General features: G+C 34.8%; 1 protein-coding gene across 1 annotated transcript in view; it reads right to left on the bottom strand.

Annotated features, from left to right (window-relative positions):
* The window catches only part of LOC111060202 (TATA element modulatory factor), a 57,611-nt gene extending 40,533 nt beyond the window's left edge, over positions 1-17,078 (bottom strand). Inside the window, exons 1-6 of the mRNA XM_039429576.1 lie at positions 16,887-17,078; positions 16,470-16,613; positions 10,243-10,476; positions 5,414-5,596; positions 4,402-4,657; positions 525-728 (exon numbers count right to left, since the gene is read on the bottom strand). Coding sequence (XP_039285510.1) covers positions 525-728; positions 4,402-4,657; positions 5,414-5,596; positions 10,243-10,476; positions 16,470-16,596 — 1,004 coding nt within the window. The 5' untranslated portion in view covers positions 16,597-16,613; positions 16,887-17,078. The remainder of the gene's footprint in view (positions 1-524; positions 729-4,401; positions 4,658-5,413; positions 5,597-10,242; positions 10,477-16,469; positions 16,614-16,886) is intronic.
* Between the last annotated feature and the right edge of the window lie 8,694 nt (positions 17,079-25,772).

Raw genomic sequence — 25,772 nt, forward strand, 5'->3', positions numbered from 1 at the left:
ATACTTCTGTGTGATATGAAAGACTAAACCTATTGGCAAACTTTTCAACTCCTTTCCAGAAAGGTCGAGATTCTAACAATTCCAAAATCTCCATTCATTTATTAATCATTTGTATTTCATACAAGTACATTTTTGATCCATTCTGAACTGCTATGTCTATACACACCTTAAAACTTCAATACTGACATGAACTTCAAATTAGATTGTTTAATTTTTGTCTTTTTGATTGTTCAAATAATTCAATTTACCTTAAACTTAATTGAGCAAATTGTTCTTCATATGAAAATTTATGACTGCACGATGACATTGGAGTGAGAGATTGTGTGAACAAGTTTCTTGTTAAATTAATAACTATTGGTGTTCTTAATTGTGACAGATTCATCTCTTGATTTTATATGAATTGATAAATGAAAATTAAGCAAAGAATTCACATGTGAGTTTGATGGATAGATAGTATTTCTTTGAAAGGTATCATCTACAGTAAATTAATGAAACAGATAGCCTAACACTAGCTAGAGATGTACCTCTCTTTGTTGGTGTCATCGACAGAAGTGGTGTTGGAGGAAGAGGAGCCGAGCACCTCGACCGAGGAGGGCGAAGTTAGGACTTCGACCGAGCCGAACGAGCCACTCTGCCTCAACCGGGCCACCGAGGACGACGTCGATATGGAAGTGGTGCGCTCAGACTCCGGCGTCAACGAGCCGATCACTTCGCAGCTTTCTAGCGATCTGTCAGACACAAAATGAATCATCATACTGATTAATCAATCAAATATGTGGATCATCGAGAGTGGAATAAGTAGTAATAAAGAAATAAAATTAATATGAGTTTGTGAGGGAGGGTGGAGGAAGTTAGGGTGCTAGGGCGGAGAAGAGGAGGATAATGTTAGGGAGGAGGGAAAATAGTTCATGCTGAACAGAATCGCACAGGACAGAGAGGAATCAGGAATAATGAATGGACCTGCCCTAGGGCAGAATACTGATGATGATGATGATTATGATGATGATAAGTTGGGTAGTAATAAAAACAGAAAAATCTAGTCAAATATCAAGGATTCATTTTGAGACAAACACAAACATGCTTCAAAGCCTATAGTGTCACCACATCATCACACTTCGCCACAATCATTTTGTTTTTCTCCACATAATATTTCAATTGTGATAATATTTGACTACATCTTTGTATTATGAATAAATACCACTACATCTCATCTTCAACTTTGAAGGTCCATTAACTAATGAAAAATTTGTTGGATGATCGACAGTAAGACTCATTTCAAACTATCAGTGATGGTACATAACAGTAATTCTTCCCATTATACCAATGCTGACAATGTAAAGTGATTCTCACTGTAAAAACCGGGAATAAGTTTTGCAAATTTGACTTACAAAGTCACAAATTTAACTCACAAAGATTCGTTTTGATGTGTTTACTTAACTATTTTTTGTAACACAATCCTTCAAACATTCTTTACTGCTGTAAAAGTGCAATATCGGGGCACCGAGCTTCGCTCGTTATTTATTTATTGATAAACAGAACTCAATTCTTAAAAATGATTGGAGAAGGACTAACAGGCACATCCCAAACCTGATTCTTCCCCGAATTTTGATTTATACACTATACATATTCCAAAAAGAAGGTTATGTTCCATACACTTGAATTCAGGTCAAATTGCTTGCAAACCAAATTGAATAAAAACAAAATAACACTCACCATACACTTAAAACTGTAAAATAATGATTAACTTTGAAAATTATGATATACCATGCCATGTCAATAAATCAGATTATTTTGATCAAACCTATTTTAATTTCTAGATCATATTTCTCGTGAGATACGGTAAGCTGTTTGAATGATTATACAGCTGATCTCCCACACAGGCACATGCATCATCTGTTATCGACAGACGACGAAATTATCATCTGTTTTTCCAAGGATGAATAATTGTTATCCTTTTCATGTCATTCAGCGAGTTTTCCCAGGGATGAGACCTAGTGCAATCGAATTTTCATATCATAGACCTACTATGTTCCAAATTTCGTGGAAATCGTTAGAGCCGTTTTCGAGAGCCGTTGAACATAAACATAACCATATAAATAGCCAGATAACCAGATATAAAATTGCATGGGTGCCTGTAAAGTCGGTATACGGGCGAAAGTTTTACGTGACAACGACTATGAGTGGTAAAATAATTTTAATGTGAATATTCATTCGTATAGTAGGAAGAAGGATGAAATAATAGTAACAATTTAAAACATTTATTTATACAAAGAATTATATTGAAAACATTAATTTATACAAAGAATCTCGCACTGAACCACAACATTGTGATTACTACAACATAACCTATTCACTTATTCACCTAAGCAGGCGCAGTCGCAGGAAATTGCTTGCGGCGCCTGCGCAGGTTGACTGCTCCGTTTCACTCTCTCTCCAGGTGAATGCCTTTGGATTGCTGCTGCGTTGCTCGCCACTGCTCCTATTCGTGCTCTTTCCAGACGACCGTGAACCGAAACGAACGCTCTCACTCGCTCTCATTGTGAGCGCATAACGTGGGAACGTAACGCAGTTTCTTGAAGTGTCAACCGGCAAACCAATTTATAAGACGTTGTCACGTCAAAAATAACCAGATATAAAAATATATAGCCTACAGAAATTGCTCGATTAATATAATAGGATAGCCATGGTGACTAAGTTTCTAGTTTGAACTTCGACTAAGTTTCCATCAACCATCGAGTTGAAAGTAGCGTTTTTGTGCTCTTGCAGGGCCTAGATGTCAGTCAAACACTGACAACCAGGCCCTGCAATACTGATTCTTAAAACAATGCATAATGGTTGGATTTTGCATGTCGCTTAATAACCTCAGATTATTGCCCAGCCCGGGCAAGATATTTATATCGGGCTACTCCCGTGTTTCAGATTGCACGTTAGGCCGTCGGTTCCGGCTGCCTAAAACGTAGTTGTTAGGTCATGTCAGAGGCCCTGTTATTGATTAGTTTCGACCTGAAAACTCTGACACCAGACCTGAGCCAGCCAGATCACTTGATATTATTATTATTATCTCAGATATTCATTCGATATTTTTCCTATAGTGAGATTCATGTTATAAAATCAGTAGAAATGATAGGAACGTATTGATGACACTTTACCGTTTCCACCGCCTTCTATAGTGAATAGCTGTGATTCAAGAAATCACGGTATATCTTATCTAATATTGATTGCTAATTCTTGTTAATAATGATCAATTTATAACTATAGTGAGGTCAACGTTATAATGGCGGTGTTTGTTCAGCAATGGTATTGCTATCCTTGTCTATCATTCAACAAAGCGGATAGCGCTATCTCTTTCTCGCTTTGCTCTGTTGCCAGATCAAAGTAGAACAAAGAAGCCATATCTTTTAACAATGTAAAATTAATAATTGATTAGCAAAATATTTCATCTCAATTATGAAAATTCATTATGGAATTATTGAAAAGTATCATTTCTTGCTTAATAAAATATAATTGATTATTTTAAACGAGAATGAACAGTTAATATTACATCATAAACCTGTATCAGCTACCGTTTATAAAAGGCATTGACAAACCAGAGGATCGGCAACGTTTTTCTCCTATCTTTCTTCACTGCCATTATAATGTGAACTATACTGTCATTATAACGTGAACCTTACTATAGAATATATTACATACACCAAGGTGATAAGTAGTTTCATGATTTAATGGTAAATTCTTATAATTGAGATTAAATATTCTTGTAGTTCATTATATTTCTTTTTAGTCACAAACGATATGGCAACGGTGCATAGCTGGAAAATAATGGAGTTATCTGCCCTGTCAAATGAAGTCAGACAAGGATTGCAATTTGATCAGATGTTGACTTTAGAACTTAAATCTCAATCCTATCATATTAAGCGAGCAATTTCTGTATATCTGTTTATATCTGGTAATTTATGTTCAACAGATCTCGAAAACGGCTCAAACGATTTTCACGAAATTTGGAACATAGTAGGTTTATGATATAAAAATTCGATTGCACTAGGTCTCATCCTTGGGAAAACTCGCTGAACGACATTGAAAGGATAATTCATCCTTGGCTGAAACAGCTGAGACTTTCGTCGTCTGTGGATAGTAAAAAGTGAGCGAGTGATTCTGTGGAAAATCAAAATATCGCATCCCCGAAATTCATAAGCTGACGTATAGCCAGCTGTAAAATATGAACACGATCATTTTAGAGAATTGTATTTTGTTTATCAATAAATAAAAATAACGAGCGAAGCTCGGTGCCCCGATATTATAGCTTAAAGATTGGAATAAACCAATGTTAGTAGAGAGAGTTATCTGTCAACTAACGTTGGGAATAACCTAGTTTAGTCTGAACCTAGTTTAGCCTGTTCAAAATACCTTCTATCACCCTCGGACGATATGGCCGACAGTCGGTTAGTATAGTTGCGCGGTTTCCGCTCCCTCATCACCACTTCAACCGCCGGATAGTTCCTGATCTCGTCTCTAATACTGCTGCCGTCGTCAGCCCCTGTTCGCTCGCTTGCCTCCTCTTCTGCCCCCTCCTCCTCTCCTACGCTTTCCTGCGCCTCTTTCCGTTTTTGATGTTGATCAGCTGGTGCAGTGTCGCCGACACTTTGTGTTTCAGTCGACGTAGCTACCAAATGAGAAATTCAACTGTTTAATTTGTCAAGTTTTGTAAATAGAGAAATACATATACGGCAATTAGATTGTTCATCAACTTTTCTCTAAATTCAATCATAAGTTACAGTTGACTAAGTTTAGATTAAACTCGTAAATTTGCACATTCATATTACTGGAAGGAAATTTTATTAATTATTAAAAAGAAAATTAATAAAAAAACCTGTTTTAAAACTTAGTATTTTGACCATGTGACCTTAATATTGGATAGAGAACCTCTACATTGGTCAAGTTCACTTGATCAGATAAATTTGAATGAACTTACCTTTAGTAAACGCTTGTTTAAGTCTATCATCGCTCGTTCAAGTAGTACTTGACTACTAGAAACAGGTAACTTACACAGAAAAGATCATTCAAGTTGCTTGATCAAGTGTACTCAACTTGAACGCCATTACATTGACTATCACGCTAACAAGTGAAGACATAAGTATAGGCCTACTAGATTTTGAAAAAGAGGTTTTTATTGCTTCTTCTAACTGATTGGGATTGTTTGAACTAAACTTCGATCTAACAAGCCGATACGTACAGTAAACATTCCTTACATAAAATTCGGCTAAGATCGATGGAGCTTTGCTTACATATAGCCTACTAGGAAAAAGTTAGAATTAATTCACATCCTACTTTACTGTAAGCTGTTCCCGATTCATAATCATCTTAAGGAACATGTTCCTTTTATTCCCGTTTTATTATATTTATGAAACTAAAAAATCACCTTTTTTCGAGTCATCTTTCGCCGGAGATAGTAGTGACGACTGGTCACCGCTGACCTTGCTGTGGACAGGCAGCTCCAACGATATGGAGCGGAATGCTCCCGCTTTGCCCCCTCGCCGTCCCTCCGTGACCAGATTCGTTGGTCGACTGGGGGATGCGTCCTTGCTAATACTACTGCTTTCACCTGAAATTCATAAAGAAACACATATTTTAGAAGATTTTATGTAAGATTCTAAAATACCTTTTCTATCTCTAATAGAGTAGAGTGGTAGTGAGTGAAAATAAATGTTGAAGGAGCCATGCTTCCTACATACAATCATATAGAAGATACAGTGACTGAGACGTTTGATGATGTGCGAGTTTACATACAGACGGCACGTTATTTGAATAAGGTTACTTTTAATAAAAAAGTACTACGTATCAAAAAGATATGACACTAATATCAATGGAATGCCTAAACTGTAGTTTTACTACATTATATTGTTTTACTGGAGCATTTTACAACGATAGGAAAAGCAGAGGGTCTAGGATAGTATATGTTTGGCTGTGATATACTGTTTTGGAGAATTTAACTACAAATTGAGATTTATTTTTTTTTTTTATTTATTTATTTATTCCTTGAAAAAGCATTACAATAATTCACAATTTAGAAATATAACAACAAAATGAATCAATAGGAAATACAAATAAACATAAGGAACTACTTCCCCAAAAGAGCAAGCTCGAGCTTGGGGAAGGAGCAGCCGTACTTTGACTACTTACTTATTATTAATTAACATTACAGTATATACATTAACAACTAAAATCAAATCCTTTCAATAAACAAGATAAATCAGTGATGCTATAATAGATCAATATATTTACATACAATATGTGTTAGAATGCAACAAAATTTGTAAATTATAATAAATTATAATAATGACCTGATATTGCCTAGCCCAGTGTATAACATGATATAAGATGTGGTACAAAATGAAATCTATTCAATTGGAATAATTACTATACTAATGTAATCCAGAAATTCTCGGCACTATCCCAGCCATGAGAGCTAACCAGATACTTTTTCAAATGTAGTCCAAAGTTTTTTTGGGCGAGTAAACCTCTCAAATTACTTGGAAGAATATTAAAAAATAATGGAGATAAATATATGAAGCTACGCTGACCAGCAGTAGTCAATAATCTAGGAACAGTAACCAGACCTGACTCCTCCCGTCTTGTAATAGCACAATCCGTTCTATTAATGAAATGAAAAAGTGATAGCTTCTTATAATATAATATGATGTGTTTCAGGTATATCTGTCTAATCGGTAGAACTGAAAATTCCAAAAAAGCCAATCTTGTTGAATACATTCTATTCTTTTTCAGAATAATTTTTAATATTAAATTTTGTATTGTTTTTACTGGTTTTAGAACATTTGTATATGCACCACCCCAACCCACAATACCATATTGGAGCAATGACTGTGCCAGTGCATAATACACTATCTTCATGACTTTCATAGGCAAAACAGAACGTAATTTCACAAATAAATAAATAAGTTTTCTAGATCGTGTAGTAAGCTGCGACAAATGTACATCCCACTTTAAATGCTGATCAACCATTACTCCAAGATATCTGATACTGCTAACCTTCTCTATTTTATTACAATTAACTGAACACCCTAAATCTACATGACTAAGACAATTTGGAGAATGCAAAACAAGTGACATATTAACTGGCTGATTCTGTATATTCAAGGAAAAAGAGATGTATTTTGTTTTGGACAAATTCAGAGTCAGTTTTCTTCTATCAAGCCATTTTTTTACTTCTCCCAGTCCCCTAGCAGCTGAGTCATATGTGCTAGCCCAGTTTTCTTCATGAAAAATTAAAACTGCATCGTCTGCAAATGACAATATTTTCCCATTGATTAAATTAAGGTTACAAAAGTCATTAATATAGATCAGGAAGAGGCAAGGTCCAATCACTGTTCCCTGCGGGATTCCCATTTTAACAGATTTATATTCACTAACAGTGTTATTGACTCTAACACATTGTTGCCTATTCTTTAAATAACTGCAAAACCATCCCAGTGCCACATCCTCAAGACCAAGGCTACGGAGACAATCAAGTAGACGATCATGGCAAACTGTATCAAAGGCTTTTGCAAGATCAAGAAAAATAGCTATTTGTCTCCTACCTACATCCAAGTTTAAGATTGTTTCTTGAACAAAAGCAGCAATTGCTTCCTGTGTTCCCATCCCCTCTCTAAAACCAAATTGATTTTTTGACAGAATATTATTCACTTCCAGAAATTTATGTAGTTGTCTCTTTACACATTTTTCAATTATTTTAGCCAAATTCGAAAGTAAACTTATAGGTCTATAGTTGGTAATTTTCCTTTTGTCTTGTGATTTGAATATTGGTTTTACTACAGTTGTTTTAAAAGAATCTGGAAAAATACCTTGTTCAAAACTTACATTAATAATGTGTTTGAGTGGAGAGGCAACAATACTTTTAACAGATTTTAAAACAGATACAGTAATGCCATCATGACCAGGCCCAGATGCACCTCTAAGACTCTCGATCGCCTCCACAACCTCAGTCTCTGATACATATTGAAAAGTAAAATAATCTTGCGGATTGTGGGGATTGTCTGGTTGCAAATCGTCACCAGGCTCACTAGGAATATTTTGTACCATTTTCTCTCCTATAGAGATGAAAAAATCGTTTAAAGCATTAGCACATATATTGGGATTATCCCTAGCACTATAGACATTACCATCAATTTCAATTTCTTCCAAACACTCCTTCCTTATTTTACAACTAGCTACCTCCCTAACTACATTCCAAGTCCGTTTTACATCATTTCCAGCCTCCTCAATTTTTCTGCTATAATACAATCGTTTAGCTTCTCTAATAAGGACTGTCAATCTATTTCGATAACTTCTAAAATAATTTCTCAGATTTAAATTGAATGGTTCATTTTTACATTTGTTAAATAGAGCTTGCTTTCTTCTAATAGAAAATACTAAACCTTGAGTAATCCATGGCTTGATTTTTTTAAACCTCGAACTAGATTTGGCTACATTTATAGTGGATTTTTCAATATAGCTTTGTAGAGTTGCTACAAAGTTATCTGTTGAAACATTAACATCCCTACTAGAAAATACAGACTGCCAGCCCTCAGACTGGATAAGAGACAAAAGCCTATCATAATCGAGCCTGGTGGCAACAAGTGGCAACTGAGCAGCATTGTTAGTCAAGTCTATTTCACAACGAACCCTAAGAGAAGTAACATAGTGATCAGTAATACAAGTCTTCAATACCATGGGTTCAATGTGCTTATTAGTGTGAACATTACCGAAATAATGATCTAAACACGAAGGTGTTCCCTGAAATGGAACCCTTGTAAAACAATTCACATAAGATATAAGCCCATTTTCGTTCAATAAATTCAAATAAGATTCAGTGTGGATGTTATTTCTATTATTCAAGATATCAATATTTATATCTCCTACAAATATAATATTTTTTCCTAAATTTAAATTCGAAAGCAGCTCAGCTAAAGAGTTAACAAAGTCCTGGCAATTATCATTAGGTGATCTGTAAGCACAAACAATAACCCACTCCTCCTCAAAAATTTTCAGCTCTATCACGAGACAACTAGCCCCAACTATTGTGCATTCCCGCACATGAACATGATCATAATCTTTTTTCAAGTAAACTACTACACCCCCATTTCTATTTGTGTGATTCATTGAATAGTACTGATTAAAACCAGGTATATCACACCCTATGGGCCTAACACCTTGGTGACCCGTCTCAGATAATACAATCATGTCTATAAATGGCAATACATTAGCAAATTCTAAACAGAACTCGTCTAAATTCTTCCCAATGAATCTGATATTACTATGAATTATATCAAAATTTACACTGGGTTGATTAGAAATAATATTGTAATAATCATTAGAGTTATTGAAACATAATGTCTCAACTTCATCGAATTCATCTAAATTTTCAAAAATGTCCATAATAAAATTATTTTACTGTTCATTGTTAAACAAGTCTTTAGTACTTACATCTTAGAAAGGTCCACATCACTTTTAATATGTAAAACATTCTTACTGGTTTCGTCTTTTTTGACAAGAATATTACCATCACGTACCCACACAAAGCGATATCCTTTCTCCCGAGCGATTGTTCTGGTCGTATTTAGCAGTTCAAGCGTTGAAGGTATCAAATGTTCGTAAGCCATCACCCTTGTTTCAGGTAGAACAGCTGAAATGTTTTTCGCCGATATACCAGCCCCACTATTGTCCTGCGAAGATGCTAGACGAAACTGACCCATCCATGACATCTTATCTTGACGACGTACGAATTTAATTACTATCGGTTAGTAAGATAAGCTTAGTAGAGGGGGGGGGGATAAGACTATATATTTCATTCAAAGGGAGAATAGATTTTGACCCTATGTCTCGTCTCCAATTGCATGATGAATAATAGTGAAATGAAACCTATACAATTGAGAAGTTTACTTTCATTAATCAAAGAGAGGCATCTTTTGTAAATTATTCTTGTGAAATCTGTTGATCCTTGTAAATCAAGAATCCTTCGAAGATCAGAGAATATTTCTGGACAATTTTTGAATGGTATAATCAGTATATTTAGTGATAGAGGGGGTGATATGAACTACAACAAACTCTACATTGATTGTCTGATGTTCAAACAAGTTCCAAATTCCTACAAGTACATCAATCGCATTATGTTCCTAAGTTTATACAAGAAAATAATCTCAAAGTCTAAAGATTTCTCGAAGAGTTCAAGAGAGTGAGTTAATCTTAACACACCTTCCGTCGTGTTCTTGGGATTCTCGAAGAACGAGCCAGTGAACGACCCCCACAGACTGGTGCTGGAGGTGAGCTTTTTCGGCAACGCAGTGGGTTGCGTCACTACGCTAGCTTCTGCGTCAGAGGGTGCGGGTGGTGACGTCACTGGTCCCAAGCTATCGTCTACTTTGACGGCTGGTTCGTCGACTCCCCAAGCATTGAAAAAGGTATCTCCGAACGCATCGATGCTAGCAGCTGGAAAGAATATTAAGATATTGGCAAACGAAATGCGAATTGATTTGCTACCAACTACTCTGACTACTTCTGCCATTGCATATATTTACAACAGGGGGCCATCATCGAGGAAGAAGAGAAGTACAAACAATTTTCGCCAGTGCGGGCGAAATAAGCTGTTATCCCTGACCCTGAATGAATTAAATTTTCACGTTTAGTCAAATCGTAGCATCCTTCTAAAATAATGTAGGATTTTTAATATCGAATAACTATTAAATAATAAATAAATAAATATTTTTATTGGATAAAAAGCTGTACAATTACAGATAGGCAAACGTCAATTATTATAAAAATAAATTAAATACTTGAAAATGATCAATGTCACAAAGTACAAACACAAAAGTACAATAAGTTATCAACCACAGCTACTAATTGATAACTACACAATATTATTGGAAAGTATCCACTAATTATCCATGTATTCCTTTATGGAATAGAAGCCACCATTTGATAAATAGTTCTTTACTTGGGCTTTAAATACATTTTTATTCATTTTAATAAATTTTATTTCTTTGGGAGCCTATTGTAAAAATTTAATCCTTGATAAAATGGATTTTTTCTTTGCTATCTATCGCTAAATTAACAATAGGTAAACGATAGTTATTGGCAGTTCTTGTTCTATGACTGTGGATATTGCTATTAGTGGGTAGAAAATTATTATCAACGGTGCTAAGGATAGTCTTGTATGTGAACAAAGATGGAAATGTGAGAATAGCCTACTTTTAATTTTAAAATAGTCTCGGCAGGACTGATATCTCATCAGTTTACACATACATCTAATGGCTTTTTTTGCAAAGTGAATATTTTTCTCACATTTCTTTCAAAAGAATTGCCCTTGAGTGTTACTCCATATCTCAGATGACATTCAAATTAAGCAAAATATATACATTTTAGTATATTGAAAGTACAATAGCGCGATAGTGTTCTTAAAATAAAAATAACTCGATAGTGTTCTTAAAATAAAAATAACTCAAATTAGTTAACAACAAGTGTGATCCACATGAGATTGCCAGTTAAGACTAGAATCTAGATGAATTCCTGAAAATTTACACACTTTAACCTCTAAAACGAATTCATCCTCCAGCAATAAACCAATATAACATACATTATTTGCAAAGGTAATTCTAACAGTTTTTCTAAAATTAAGATGCAGATTAATGCTACTGAACCACTGATAGATGTTATTGACTGATACATAAGCATCCATCTCCAGCTGCTCACAGTCATTCTCAGCATTTAGGATGCTAGTGTCATCCGCATATAAAGTAAAATCAGCTCCTAATCCACTGCCTTTTATATCATTTATGTAGATGTTGAAAAGAAGCGGACCTAGTACCGATCCTTGAGGGACTCCAAATTTGACTTCTCTTGATCAAGATTCAAAATTGCCATTGCTGTTTTTTATTTCGATATATTTTACTCTGATATGATATAGATAATATGACTCAAGTAATTTCAGTGCAAGCCCTCTAATGCCAATATTTTTCAATTTATCTAGTAGAATATTGTAAGTTCAACTGTATTAAATGCCTTGCTTAAGTCAACAAAAGTGGCAGCTAAATGTTTTTTCTTATCCAAATTATCAATAATTCTATTGACAAAGGTAACAACTGCTTTTTCTGTGGATTTTCCTTTTATGAACCCATGCTGGTCAACACTAAGAAGTTCGTACACAATAAAGAAAGACACATGTCAGTAGAGCATTTAAAATCAGAAACACTATTCCATCGAAAGTTTTACTCAATGTAGGCTCAAATAACCTGTGTAGGGCTAAGACTCCGAATCATGTCATGAGACCATTATGGCTCACTTTAAACGGTTTCCACACACTAATTGGTACGTTACATCTATTCCAATTCGGGAGGATATAGGTGAGAGATTCATTGACGAAAAAAACAAGGCTCTAAAGTTTATGTGCTGGCAGCTTAATGCTACATTTATTTACAATAAAATCATTTGCATAAGCGTCACCTGAGCTGGGATGGACGAAGTTTAAACCTAGGAGGTTCTAAAATCTTGCCAGAACAACTTGCAAGTGCACTGGAGTGTCAAGGCAGGAATTCAGGATAGCAGCTAACCAAACAGAAAGATGACCGAAATCGCCATAGACCAAAAAATACAGCCAATAAAACAATAGGAAATGCACATTCACATAAAAAGTCGTTGACTGTTCTCCACCTAAATATTCAAAGAGGTCTTCAAAATAAACTTGATAGACTGGTTGTAGAACTCGAAAAATTTCACCCTGATATTCTAATTATCTCGGAACATGGCTTAGGCACTGACCAATTAAATCTCACAAATATCGAAGGTTTCAGACTGACCTCCATTTATTGCCGAACTGGACGTATGTGGGGTGGCATAGCTGTTTTTGTAAAAAATAATTTTTCTGTTGACATAGATGAGCTTCAGTTGCCAGAGCAATGCAAGTCAAAGGAACAAGTGTTTGAAACTGTTGGGTTAATACTCAAATATCAATCAAGAAAATTGATTCTAATAGGAACCTACAGATCTCCTAGCACTGATACAGCAGAACTTTTAGGAAAATTGGGACAGTTACTGGGACAACACACAAAGAAGTCAAATAATAGAATAATACTAGGAGATGCTAGGATACTAGGATATAGACAACAGTCAAATGATATAATTATACTAGGAGATGCAAACTTTGACATACTCAGACCAGATGAACGTAGTGTAAAGGACCTTCGAAATGTGTTATCTGAGTTTGGATGCAGAATACATCACATCCCTGTAACAAGGAAAACCCCCACTACTGTATCCAGCATTGATGGGTGTTACACAACTATCAAACAAGAGGAGATTGAGGTAAAAGCACACTATATAACACTGTCAGACCACCATTTGTTGCTATGCAAAATGAAAAATAGAAGTAAAAGTTAAACCACCTACAGATACTCTAGGAATGTCTCAAAAAACAAATTAATTGAACTAAAGCAAATGTTAAATACGACCAATTGGGAGTCTGTCTTTAAACCAAAGTCTGTTGAAGTGAAATATAATAACTTTCTGCAAAAAATGCGCCAGAGCCTTGACCACATGAGCCTTATGCCTCTAGGGCCGAAAAAAATGAATGTACCAAATAAAATTATTTTCATGGATTGTGAGTTGCAGAAGATGAAAGCCTCCCTTCAAAGTTTGCATGACAGATACCAGCTGACAGGATCAACCGAAGACAAAGTCAGGTTTCAAGAGTCTAAGAAAACTTATGACATTGAAGTGAAAAGGAAGAGAACGGATCACACAATGAACAAAATGAAAAACTCAAAAGACAAAACCAAAGAGCTGTGGAAAACTGTGAATGGTGAAAGAAATAAGCATGATGGAAGGCAGATCAGCTGACAGCGGATCCACTTGAAATCAGCAATATTTTCAACGGCATCTTCACCTCACCTCAAGCATTGAACCACACAAACCAGTACCACATCTGAAGCTGAGCCCGACAATGGTATACCAATTTTCTCAACCTTCAAAAATGTCACACATCACGAAATGGATGAACTTCTTAATAATTTAAAGTCCAACAATTCGGCAGGCTTTGATGAAATCTCTGGGAAGATGCTGAAATTCTGCAAAGAAGAAGTCATAAAACCATTGACCCACATCATCAACACCTCAATGAGTCATTCTACTTTGCCTAGTAAGATGAAGATTTCCAAAGTGGATCCAGTTATCAAGAAAGGAGACAAGCTTAATCCAAGTAACTACAGACCAATATCAAATTTGCCTGGAACTTCAAAGCTGACTGAGCGGGTGGTGTACAATCAGTTAATGGCACATCTGAAAAAAAATGAACTGATTTCATCATTTCAACATGGTTTTAGGAAGGGGTGAAGTACAAACACAGCAATAGCATATCTCTGCAGGGTGATTAATAAGATCTGGGAGGAAAAAAGGATAGCATCAGGTCTGTTCTTAGACTTGCAGAAGGCATACGACAACTTAGACCAAGAAATCCTAATAAAAAAATTGAAACAGCTAAACATTCAGGGCCAAGTCATAGAATGGATCCAAAACTATTTCACTGAAAGGTATTAGTATGTTGAAATCAGTTATCAGCAGCACACAGCCTTGACTAGTGACAAATCATCTCTTTGCAAAAGATCCAAAGGTGTTCCTCAAGGGTCAATCCTAGGACCCTTGTTCTTCTCATTTACATAAATGACTTCCCAAATAATCTCAAGAAGGACCAAAAATGTGTACTATTTGTAGACGATACCACCATAATAATCCAATCAGACAGAGAATCCGAAAGCAACAATACAAGCTCGACTTGAAATGGCCACAAATATATGTATAAAACTGAAACTATCAATTAATAAAGACAAGACAGTAAATATAAACTTCAATCCAAAGGGACAGATATTCAAAGACAAGACAGTAAATATAAACTTCACTCCAAAGGGACAGATATTCAAAGACAAGACAGTAAATATAAACTTCACTCCAAAGGGACAGATATTCAAAGACAAGACATTAAATATAAACTTCACTCCAAAGGGACAGATATTCAATATAGACAACAATGTAACCAATGAACCAACAAATACAAAGGATTGTACAAAATTTCTTGGTATCATGATGGACAAGAACCTGAACTGGAGTGAACATATTGACCTTTTGTGTAAAAAATTAGCTTCAGCCACATATGTACTTCGCTCATGGAATAAGATGTACCACTGATGTCAGTACAACATTTATCGCATATTATGCCCTATTTGCCTCACAGCTGCGATATGGCATTGTTGCCTGCATCAGCGCAGGTGCACTTGGAATAACTTTTACAATCTTCAAGTTACAATGGGGAATACACCCATCTCGAAAGATTTGTTTATGATAAAGGCAAGAGGTGTACAAATAAAAGTGTCGCATTCCTTTACCAACCAATTAGAAAATCCATCATGAGCCTCTGACTTTTTGTTTTTTAGTGTTCTTATAACATGCAGCGCCTCATATTCGGATACCGATGCCAAGTATATTGAATTTAATGAGTTAGTTGATGTTTTACTACAATATTCAAACCTCTGTTCTCCCCTGCCTTTCCGTACCTATTTTTTCAGCCAAAGATACATATTGATAATTGAAGACGTTGGCTATTCGATTCACTGGGTTTCGATTTTGATTATAGGTTTACTTCTTTTATTACTAGCTCTATTACCCACCTCATCTATATTCCATGTAGTCTTACTCAGGTTGTCTGAATTTGATATTTGCCTAGTGATGAGTTGTGTTTTGCATGTGTTTTTAATGTTATGGAATTCTTGCTTTTTATGTTTTAATAAGTTTTTGAGAGTATTAGTTTTTTATTGCCTATAGAAAAGAGCAGCATCTCTATATTCCTCCCTAGCTGTTTTTACATCATTATTCATCCATTTATTCTGCTTAAGTAGTGATACTTTCTTTCTTTTTAGCGGGAACGCCTGATTTTTGTGAGAGGGTTATATTTCTAAGAATGATTCATACATTATTTCATCAACATTACAAGATTATTTTTTCAGCAGTTCATGAAAAACATTTACATTATGTTTACTATAATCTCTGAAATACGTGAAGGGTGTTTGGGGTTTACCCTGAGACCTATCAGCTTCCTCGCTAAATATTTATATTATTTGGGAGTGATGATCAGATATATAATATGTTTTTACAACTATTATATACATTAATAAATAAATATATCGATTTTAATAAGCTAACTGCTATAGAACATTTATTCGTTTGCACGATGTAAATTATTGTTCTTTATAAAATTAGGTAATAAGAACTCGGATCCTGAAAGATTATTAGTTTTTACATAGCATAAGTTACAAGCAATAAAAATTGGTGTTATTAGAAGGTATAGACTAATTATAATAAGAATTCATCAAATTTAATACTAAGGATAATAGATTAGTATTTGCATTTATTTCTTTAAAAAAATATAGGATTAGGCCTACCTGTTTGAGATTCGGATGCGTTGAGATCTTCATCTTTAATGTCTAGAGCTTTATCGATTGTTTTCTGAGCACCTTTCAACGCTGTTTTAGCTAAATTGGCAAACCCAGTTGCATCAAACCAACTCATTGTTTACACTCATTAATCTGAAATAAATGAAACGTTCAATAAAATAAGGACGACCTAGAACTAAAGTTATATTTGAGAAAATAGCATTATGAATACCAAAGTTGATGTTTACGATAAAGTGATGCAGCAATCGCGATAATACTAAATTCATAACTTTGTAATTTTTATACTAAATGATTCTCTACCATTTACAAATTGAATGAACAAGTAACAATTCAAATGCAAAACATACACAAATGAAAAGACGCATAATAACCTACAAATTATATCAGCTGACCAACGATACTTACTTTGCTGTTAAAATAAACTTATAATTGTAAAAGTTTACAGAGATTTTATAAGTAAATTGAACAGGAGATTTAATCAACATTATCAAATGAATAAGAAGAGTAATTTTAGCTATCCATAACAAATTCGTCTACATTTTTTTAGAAACTTGACGTGTACACTTGATTGGGGTGTATTTAAACAGCTGATTGAATAGCAATGAGCAAGCAGACGCTATAATTAATGCCTTTTTGATAATCGTGATTTTCAAAACTGTACTAAGTATTCTTTCAAAAATCTCTCTCACATTGTACTATCTGGACGCATCAAAAACGGATAAATTATTTCTTCATCATGAGATATGATTATTCTCAAATATCTCTGAAAGTGTATTCACATACAGAGCCAGTAATGGTATTTTGTCATAAAAAATATTATTATTATTAATTTCATTGATGAAATGAATGAAAAAAATATATAATATTATTGGGAGAAGACTACAGGCTTAGCCCAAAACTGTCTTCTCCCAAATTGTCACGAATAAAAGTTTCAAAAAAAGAATGAGGTTAGGATTTCGCTTCAAAAAGTCCAATTTCCACTTTAAAAATAATGACTAGACTAAAAATTTTAAATTTTGATATTCAAAAACTAATTTTGAAAAAATCATAATCAATTGTCATGTTTTGATTAAATAATGATAAATTAAATATCAATTGGAGAAGTATATTATTTTCAAAATTACTTACTCAGGAGAATCTGAGTTGATAGCCAACTTTTCTCTTCTATTTTTTGAAAAATACTGTATTCATTCAACTTTCTTCTTCAACAAGCATAACAAGGTTTTACTTATGAGTAGAACCAGGAGTCCTTCTCCTTTTTCAAGTTTTAGTCCTCTTTGAGGTATAATATGAAAGTAAAAAAGAGAGAAATTTGTAGTGACTCATTATCGAGCTTACATCTTATTTGTGTTTTTGGAGTAAATTTGGCAAAATATTTTTGAAAACAATATTGTAACTAAGTTTGAAATAGAGAAGAATACAGTACAATAATATGATAAATAGTATACAACTTACTGTAGTGTGAAAATAAATACTTGGAAAGAATAAAAAGAGTGAATATAGAGAATTGAAGGGAGAAAATACTAAAGATAGGAAGAACAACAGATTGGAGAAGAATAATATACCAAAAAAGGAAAGAAGATATAACGAGACAAAATGAAATAGATACCTAGTATATCAAAGTCAAACAATGGAATGTGTGAAATAGACTTACGTCTTCATGATGAAATGTAGGTATCAAAGAGATGTTACCTATTTCATAAAATGTAGAAAAAATTGTCTAATTAATATAAGTAGTAGTTGGAGAACAATAGAATATAATGATGAGGGAAAAATCACTGTAGCAAGTTTATGCTGAAAAATCCTGTTTTGAAACATTTTTCATTTTTTCTGAAACACCATTATAGAACAGAGATTTTATTAAAATCCATTAAATTTAAAAAATAAAGACAGTAATCATTTCAATATAATAAAAGGAAGAGAATAGTGGGTTTTCTGAATAAACATTATTTCTAATAAAATTATCTAATAATATATTATATTGATCAATAAATATAGGCTTTTCAGGGTAAGGTATAAATGTTAAGTTGGACGTTAATATGCAATCATAATAAATAACAATCATATAAAACAACATTATTTATTTCTAATATATTGCTCAATACATAGGCTATTTCCAGCCGGTGGAGTACCGTATTTATCTCAAGTGGGACGTTCATATAAAACAAAATATATATAATTTGATTGTATGGTATTTGGAGATGTTGTGGAATTTCTCCATAATTGAAAGAATAAGACGTTGATATTGTCCACTATAATATAGTGATATTGACAATATATACTTGTAAAAAGCATCAAGCTATTCTTTCATTTTATATTGATTGCTTTATAAACACAGTATCCAAAAGAATATGATTTATTTCAAAGAAAGCAATTTACTGCTCTTATCACTGAATTGTTTTCTAAGGTATCAACCTTATAGGGCTGGTTTCCGAGCTCGGGATCAAAGACCTTAAGATGAAGATCTCTTCAAGGTCTTTGCTCGGGATCTATAAGTTCTGGACTTACAGAGTCCAGGACTGAAATAAGCTCTCGGGTCTAAATTGATTTTCTGAGTCACGATTTTATCCTCTAAACTCCGGAGTCTATCAAGTTCTCGACTTATTTGAGTCCAGGACTTTAACGCAGTAAACATATTATATGGGAAATTCACAATATTTTGCTGTTGTATTGTTGGCATTATAGCAAAACGGAAACAACTGATTGCAGCGGGACAATTCAAATGAGCATGCTCTCCAAACTATTTTGTAAAAATATTGTAAAATCTGACAAAGCATCTATTGGAACGGTTTCACTTGTTATTCGTTCCGCTACTACGTAGACTTCATGTCGTCATCATGTCTGTCTGTCTGCGCGCTGTGTCTTTTGTGCGTCTGCGCTGATCAGTGATGTCTCAATCGCGGTTTTTGCCACTGCCCTAATCAGCTGGTTTTCTATACTTTTATTCGTATTTTTTCGTCGGATTTTTTGCTGTTGCAATTTTAATATTTGTGCTATTCGATTTTTTAGAATTTAATCTTGTCTTTTGGCATCTTACCTTTTAGTTATTTGCCACTTTTTCACCAAACGTTTGTGGACGTTTCACGTTTTTGTTGCTAGCGTTTTTAGCTTTTCCTGTCTATCTATTCATGGAGGTCGTCGAGTGTGTTCTTCCTGCGCTCGGTCTAAACCTTTCATCTGAATTCATCGGACTTACAAAACCTTTTTAAAGTGTGAATTATTCTTCAGATTAATTCGTTTGTTCTATTCTTCAGTGTGATTCAATTATTCATCGAGTTCTTTACTCAGTTACTCTGTTAAAATTGGATAAACTTTGTCTAAAATTGCAACCTCGTGTGAGCGTTTCATCGCTATTCATTTGATCTACAAAACCTTTTTAAAGTGTGAATTATTCTTCAAATTAATTTGTTTGTTTCATTCTTCAGTGTGATTCAATTATTCATCGAGTTCTTCACTCAGTTACTCTGTTAAAATTGGATAAACTTTGTCTAAAAATTGCAACCTCATGTAAGCTTCAGTTGCCATTTTTTCTACAATTGGCTTCACCTCGTGAACCTCAAATTTTCAAGTGCATCATCTCTACTGTTTGGAAATCAATCCAAAAATTCCACAATTTGAAGATCGGATTATTCGTTTGGAATTCTACTCGCTCCAGCCTACTTTTCCATTGGGGGATTCGCCTGCTGTAATGGACGTTTCCATGCTTGTCATCGCATGGCCTAATCACTTCATCACTTGCTGATGTCCTGTTCCTGTTGGTATTGCGGAGTCGTTGCCTGTCTGCCTGGCCGCATCTCCTCTTCAAAATTTTATTCAGGTTATGTAAATCGTTCTTTTCAATTTTCATTTACGTATGCATCATTATTATTTTATTAATGTCTTCTTGACATGCAATTCACTAAGGCCACTGATGCCTACTTATTATTTGATTAATGTCTATCTTGACATTCAACTCATTGAGGCCACTGACGCCTAATTATTATTTTATTAATGTCTATCTTGACATTCAACTCATTGAGGCCACTGATGCCTACTTATTATTTTATTAATGTCTATCTTGACATTCAACTCATTGAGGCCACTGACGCCTATATAATTGTATTCAATTGTAGCAATTATTCTTTGTATTTAACAGCTACCCTTGGCTTCACAAGTGATTTTCTGAGGCCACTGACGCCTATATAATTGTATTCAATAGTAGTAACTATTAATTCATTGGATTTGACAGCTACCCTTGGCTTTACAAGTGATTCACTGAGGCTACCGACGCCTACCTATTGTTTAGTTAATGTCTATCTTGACATTCATTTCACTGAGGCCATCGACGCCTATTTATTTATTGGATTTGACAGCTACCCTTGGCTTTACAAGTGATTCACTGAGGCTACCGACGCCTACCTATTGTTTAGTTAATGTCTATCTTGACATTCATTTCACTGAGGCCATCGACGCCTATTTATTTATTGGATTTGACAGCTACCCTTGGCTTTACAAGTGATTCATTGAAGGCCACTGTCGCCTATTACTCGTTCTAATTGATGTCTATCTTGACATTCAATTCATTGAAGGCCCATGTCACCTATATTTACCTGGATAATCTTCATTGTATTTATTAGCTACCCTTAGCTCTTAAGTGATATTTTAAGGTCAGTAACGCCTATTAATTGTTTGGTCGAAGTCTATCTTGACATTAAAATCACTGAAGGCCTATGCCACATATATTTTTTATGTATGTTATTTGCTGAGCATTTTTTACAGCTTATTGTCATTTTTTGATCATTATTATTGTACCTTAGTAATAGCTTTCATTATTGCACTCAATTATATTCATTTCAGGTATCATTATTAATACCTTTGCATTTATTGCAATATCATTAATACCAATATCATTAATAATTTAATATCATTAATACCTTTGCAGTTATTGTCAGACCTCAATGGTCATTAATGTCATTGACCTAATTTCTTTAAATTTTGTAGTTCTCTACATTATTTCACATGTTGTAATTTTCCCAAGATTTGACTCATTGTTTTTGTATGTGGCCATCTGCCTATTATTATTTAAGGATTCAAAGACTTAACCTACTTACAATTGCCTTTGTATGTGGCCATCTGCCTATTATTAATTTATTGATCTCAAAATATTTGATTCAATGTTTGTATGTGGCCACCTGCCTATCATTATTTTATTGATCCCAAGATACTTGATACAATTGTTTTTGTATGTGGCCATCTGCCTACTATTATCATCTTATTATTATTAAATCTTATATTGTTGATTCATTTAGTCTTTTATTGGCGTACTTACCACACTTCAAGCTATCAGTATTTTTATGTACAGAATTCAAAGATTTATTTGTAGGTATTTATACCAACTATCATCCACAGTCCACTGCCCTGCCCTTGGATTCTGTCATAAAAATTGGTCCTCCTGCCCGTCATCTTTGACCCAGTTTGCCTAGGATAATTGTTAATTTTTATTACCCATTTCTTGGTCCATTGAACCTTGGGGTTTCAGTGACCGTGTGCCTAATAGTCTAGCTTGATGCCAATGATTAGGTCCCACTCTAGTGTATATTTTATTTCATTGTACCTTTGTATGTTTATATTGTTTAATATTAAGCATTCACACACTTGTTTCAAATTTTCAGTACTGGCTGCAACTCAAAGCACGCTGCGACGTGTATGCACCAGCTATCAACTATCTTGTACCCTGAGAGACTGAACCGCACTGAACTGGTCACAGACGGCTATTGCGCATTGAGAAAGCAACACACGGCAAACTACACCGCCTTGCGAGCTCGCTACTTGACTCGCCGCACAGCAAGCTTGATACAACTTGCCTCAAACGCACAGGCGTGCCTCTCTGCGTACTGGACCAGCGCCCAAGGTTGCTTATTGGCGCAGCAATCGCATTGCTACAGTGCACTAGTATCATTCACTCAGGTTTTTCTGTTAACTTTTAAGCATGTCTGATCATGAGGAAGATTCACTTCCTGAGCCTTCTGCTCTTTTCAATACAAGAGACAATTTGCACCAGGAAATAGATTGGTTCATAACCAGCTATAACGATTATGTTGTGGACACTGAAGCCACTTATTATCAACTATTGACTGTAAAAAACGAACTAGGTTCACTTAGAATTAAGTATGATAAGATACATCAACAACTATGGAATTCAGAGTTGCAAGTGCAGGACACTTCAACTCATTTTGAGATACTCAATAAGTTTATCTCCATTACCTCTAAGGCAAACGCTGCATTAACTGCCTTTGAAAGCAGACAACGCATCAATGAGGCCACTGCTGGTGCTTCCCAGCGGCCAACATCTCAAAACGCACATTTGGCAAATTTTCAGTTGCCTCAGATTCCGCTTCCACGCTTCAATGGGGAGCTTTCAAAATGGCAAGCATTCTCAAGTGCTTTTACTAATATTATTGGTAATCAAGATAACATTAATGATTCATTGAAATTTTTCTATCTTCGTCAATCACTCAGTGGTGAAGCTCTTGCTAGAGTGGAACACATTGAAGCTGACGAAAATGGTTTTCAGCTTGCATGGAACCTCTTAAGGGAGAGGTATGACAACAAGAGATTAATTGCTGCCAGGCACGTCACGGCAATTGAATCTCCGCCTACCATAAAGCGTAACTGTCCGCAATCATTACGGGCATTCATTGACTTTTGCAAGTCCCACATCACCGCGCTCGAAGCGCTTCAACTTGGAGTCCAAATCAAGGACTTGTTGTATATGCACAAAATGTTGTTGCAGTTGGATACTGCTACTGTTCGAGAATGGGAAAAGAGTGTTGGTATACACGACATTCCCACCATTGATAAATTCTGGAATTTTTTGGAATCACAATGCAAAATCATGGAAGCTGTTGCTTCAAGCTCAGCTAACCATCATCAAGGAAATGTACAGCAAGGTACATCCAACTCGGTTGGTGCTCATAGCAAGCCAAAGTTCAATCAAAGTCAATCAAATGTTCAAGCTAGGATGCAGGTTACTACCTCTTCTATGTCACTTTGTAGTTTTTGTAATTCTGTTGGTCATTTTCCAAATCGTTGTAATGAATTATTGAAGTTACAGGTTACTGATCGTTGGAATGCTGTCCGTGACAAAAGGTTATGTTATAATTGCCTCAAGCCTTTCGCACCCAATCATGTTTGTTCGGACAAATCGTGTACACTTTGTGGCAAGAGTCACCACACTGTTCTTCACAGGTCGTATCCTCAATCACGGGACACTCAGCCTACTTCTAAGGATAAGGTAACTTCAAATGTTATTCATTCTCAATCCTTTGCTCCCTCCAGGGGCAAGAATGCTGTTTTGAATTCCGTCATGGTTCAGAATGCGGAAACAACTAAGCAAGCTGTTTCTCATGCTGAACAGCCTCAGAAGAACTCTCATGTCACGATGAGCTCTACTTCGTCACTGTGTTTGCAACAGCAATCAACTGTCGCCTTGTTACCTACTGCTGAAGTTTTGGTTCAAACTTCTAGTGGGGAATTTATTAAAGCAACCGCGCTTTTAGACTCTTGCTCTGATTGTAATTTGATGTCAACTAGGTTGGCTGAAAAATTGTCACTTGTTACCTTGTATTCTGACACTTTGATTCATAGTGTAGGTGAGAATAAGACCAAATCATCTATTTCTCATTCAGTTTGCTTGTCTTCATCTGATCGTTTGTGGTCGGTTGAAGAAAATTGTATTGTAGTTGATAGCATATCATCTAATGTTCCTAGGGTGAGCATCGATCTTTCTAAAATCTCAATTCCTGTTGAACTCAAATTAGCGGATCCATTGTTTGATCAATCTAAACCTGTAGATTTGTTACTTGGTGCTGGCATATTTGCATCTGTTCTTCAGCCTGGTAAATTGTATCTAGCTCAAAACGCTCCCATCCTTCAGAAAACCAGTCTAGGTTGGGTCATATTTGGTTCTTGTAAAACCATTCGTCCTATTGCAGCACCTCGTTCGTGCCTCCCTGCTTCGCCTGTGGCCACTCCCCGTAAGGTCATATCGAATTTTCTAACTTCAAATGATGTCTCGCGTCTTGAAGACGGACGGTTTATGGTCACTCTTCCCAAAAAGGATCCCAGGTAGCACAGAAACGTTGAAATAACGTTAGAAACACGTAATACCTTAATGTTGAAAAGACGTTTAAATTCAACGTTGAAAACACGAAAAAATGTCCGCCGTTTCCACGTTATTTTCAACGTTGAATAATAGTTGAAAAAACATTGTAACAACCATTATTTTCAACTATAAATAGACGTTGAAAGCACGTCGTGACAACCATTATTTTCAACTATAAATAGACGTTGAAAGCACGTCGTGGCAACCATTATTTTCAACTATAAATAGACGTTGAATTAGCCATACTTTTGAACCGGTACCTTATCAATTACATGGTAATATTTCTAAAATCATTTGAAAAGAGATGAAAATACGAAATCATATTTCCATTTATTTACATATGATTTCATGTAACAGAAATATTACCGTGCAATGCGGTACATTGGTAAGGTGACATTAAAAACACACAATAAAAACCATATTACTTCATTTCTTTTCTGTATAGGGCTACTTTTTATAGAACTAGAAAGAAAAATAAAAATCTCAGTACCCTTTTTGAATTATTTAATCACTATTATTAATCATTATTTAAATGATTCAAAAAGGGTACTGAGATTTTTATTTTTCTTTCTATTTCCATATTACTTCAATTTTGATCCACAAAAATAGTATGATAACAGTTTGTTTAAAAAACTGAGATGGTTACAACCAAATTACCATGGTAATTTAATATACTCTGCCAAGCTCAAAAACATTTTATGTCTGTAAGAAACATACCTAACTTAAAACTATTATTTCAAGAATTCAGCAGTTGTTTAAAAATCTTGAATTTTTAGTATGATAATTTCATCTGTGGTGAGTAAAAATAGCTCAATTCTTTCTAGCAAATAATATAGATCATCTAAATTTTTACTTGACATTTATGCCAGGTTTAAACTATGCCAATTGGCAAAACAATAATAATTGTCTTCTTAAACCGTCAGCTGATGTTGTCAATTAGTTTTTATTTAGCCATGCCTAGATGATGGTTTTAGAATTAAAAGATTCAATTGATAATTTACACCAGCTGTACATTTCAGAAGACAATATTATTGTCTTGTCAATTGGCATCGTATAAACCCCCCTACATTTTAGTTTTCAGGTATGATGATTGTTTGTGATTTATGTAATAGCCAAACAAATATTTTATTACAGTGTTTCAATAGAAA

The sequence above is a fragment of the Nilaparvata lugens genome, chromosome 5 (assembly GCF_014356525.2).
Source record: "Nilaparvata lugens isolate BPH chromosome 5, ASM1435652v1, whole genome shotgun sequence".
NCBI classification, from domain to species: Eukaryota; Metazoa; Arthropoda; class Insecta; order Hemiptera; family Delphacidae; genus Nilaparvata; species Nilaparvata lugens.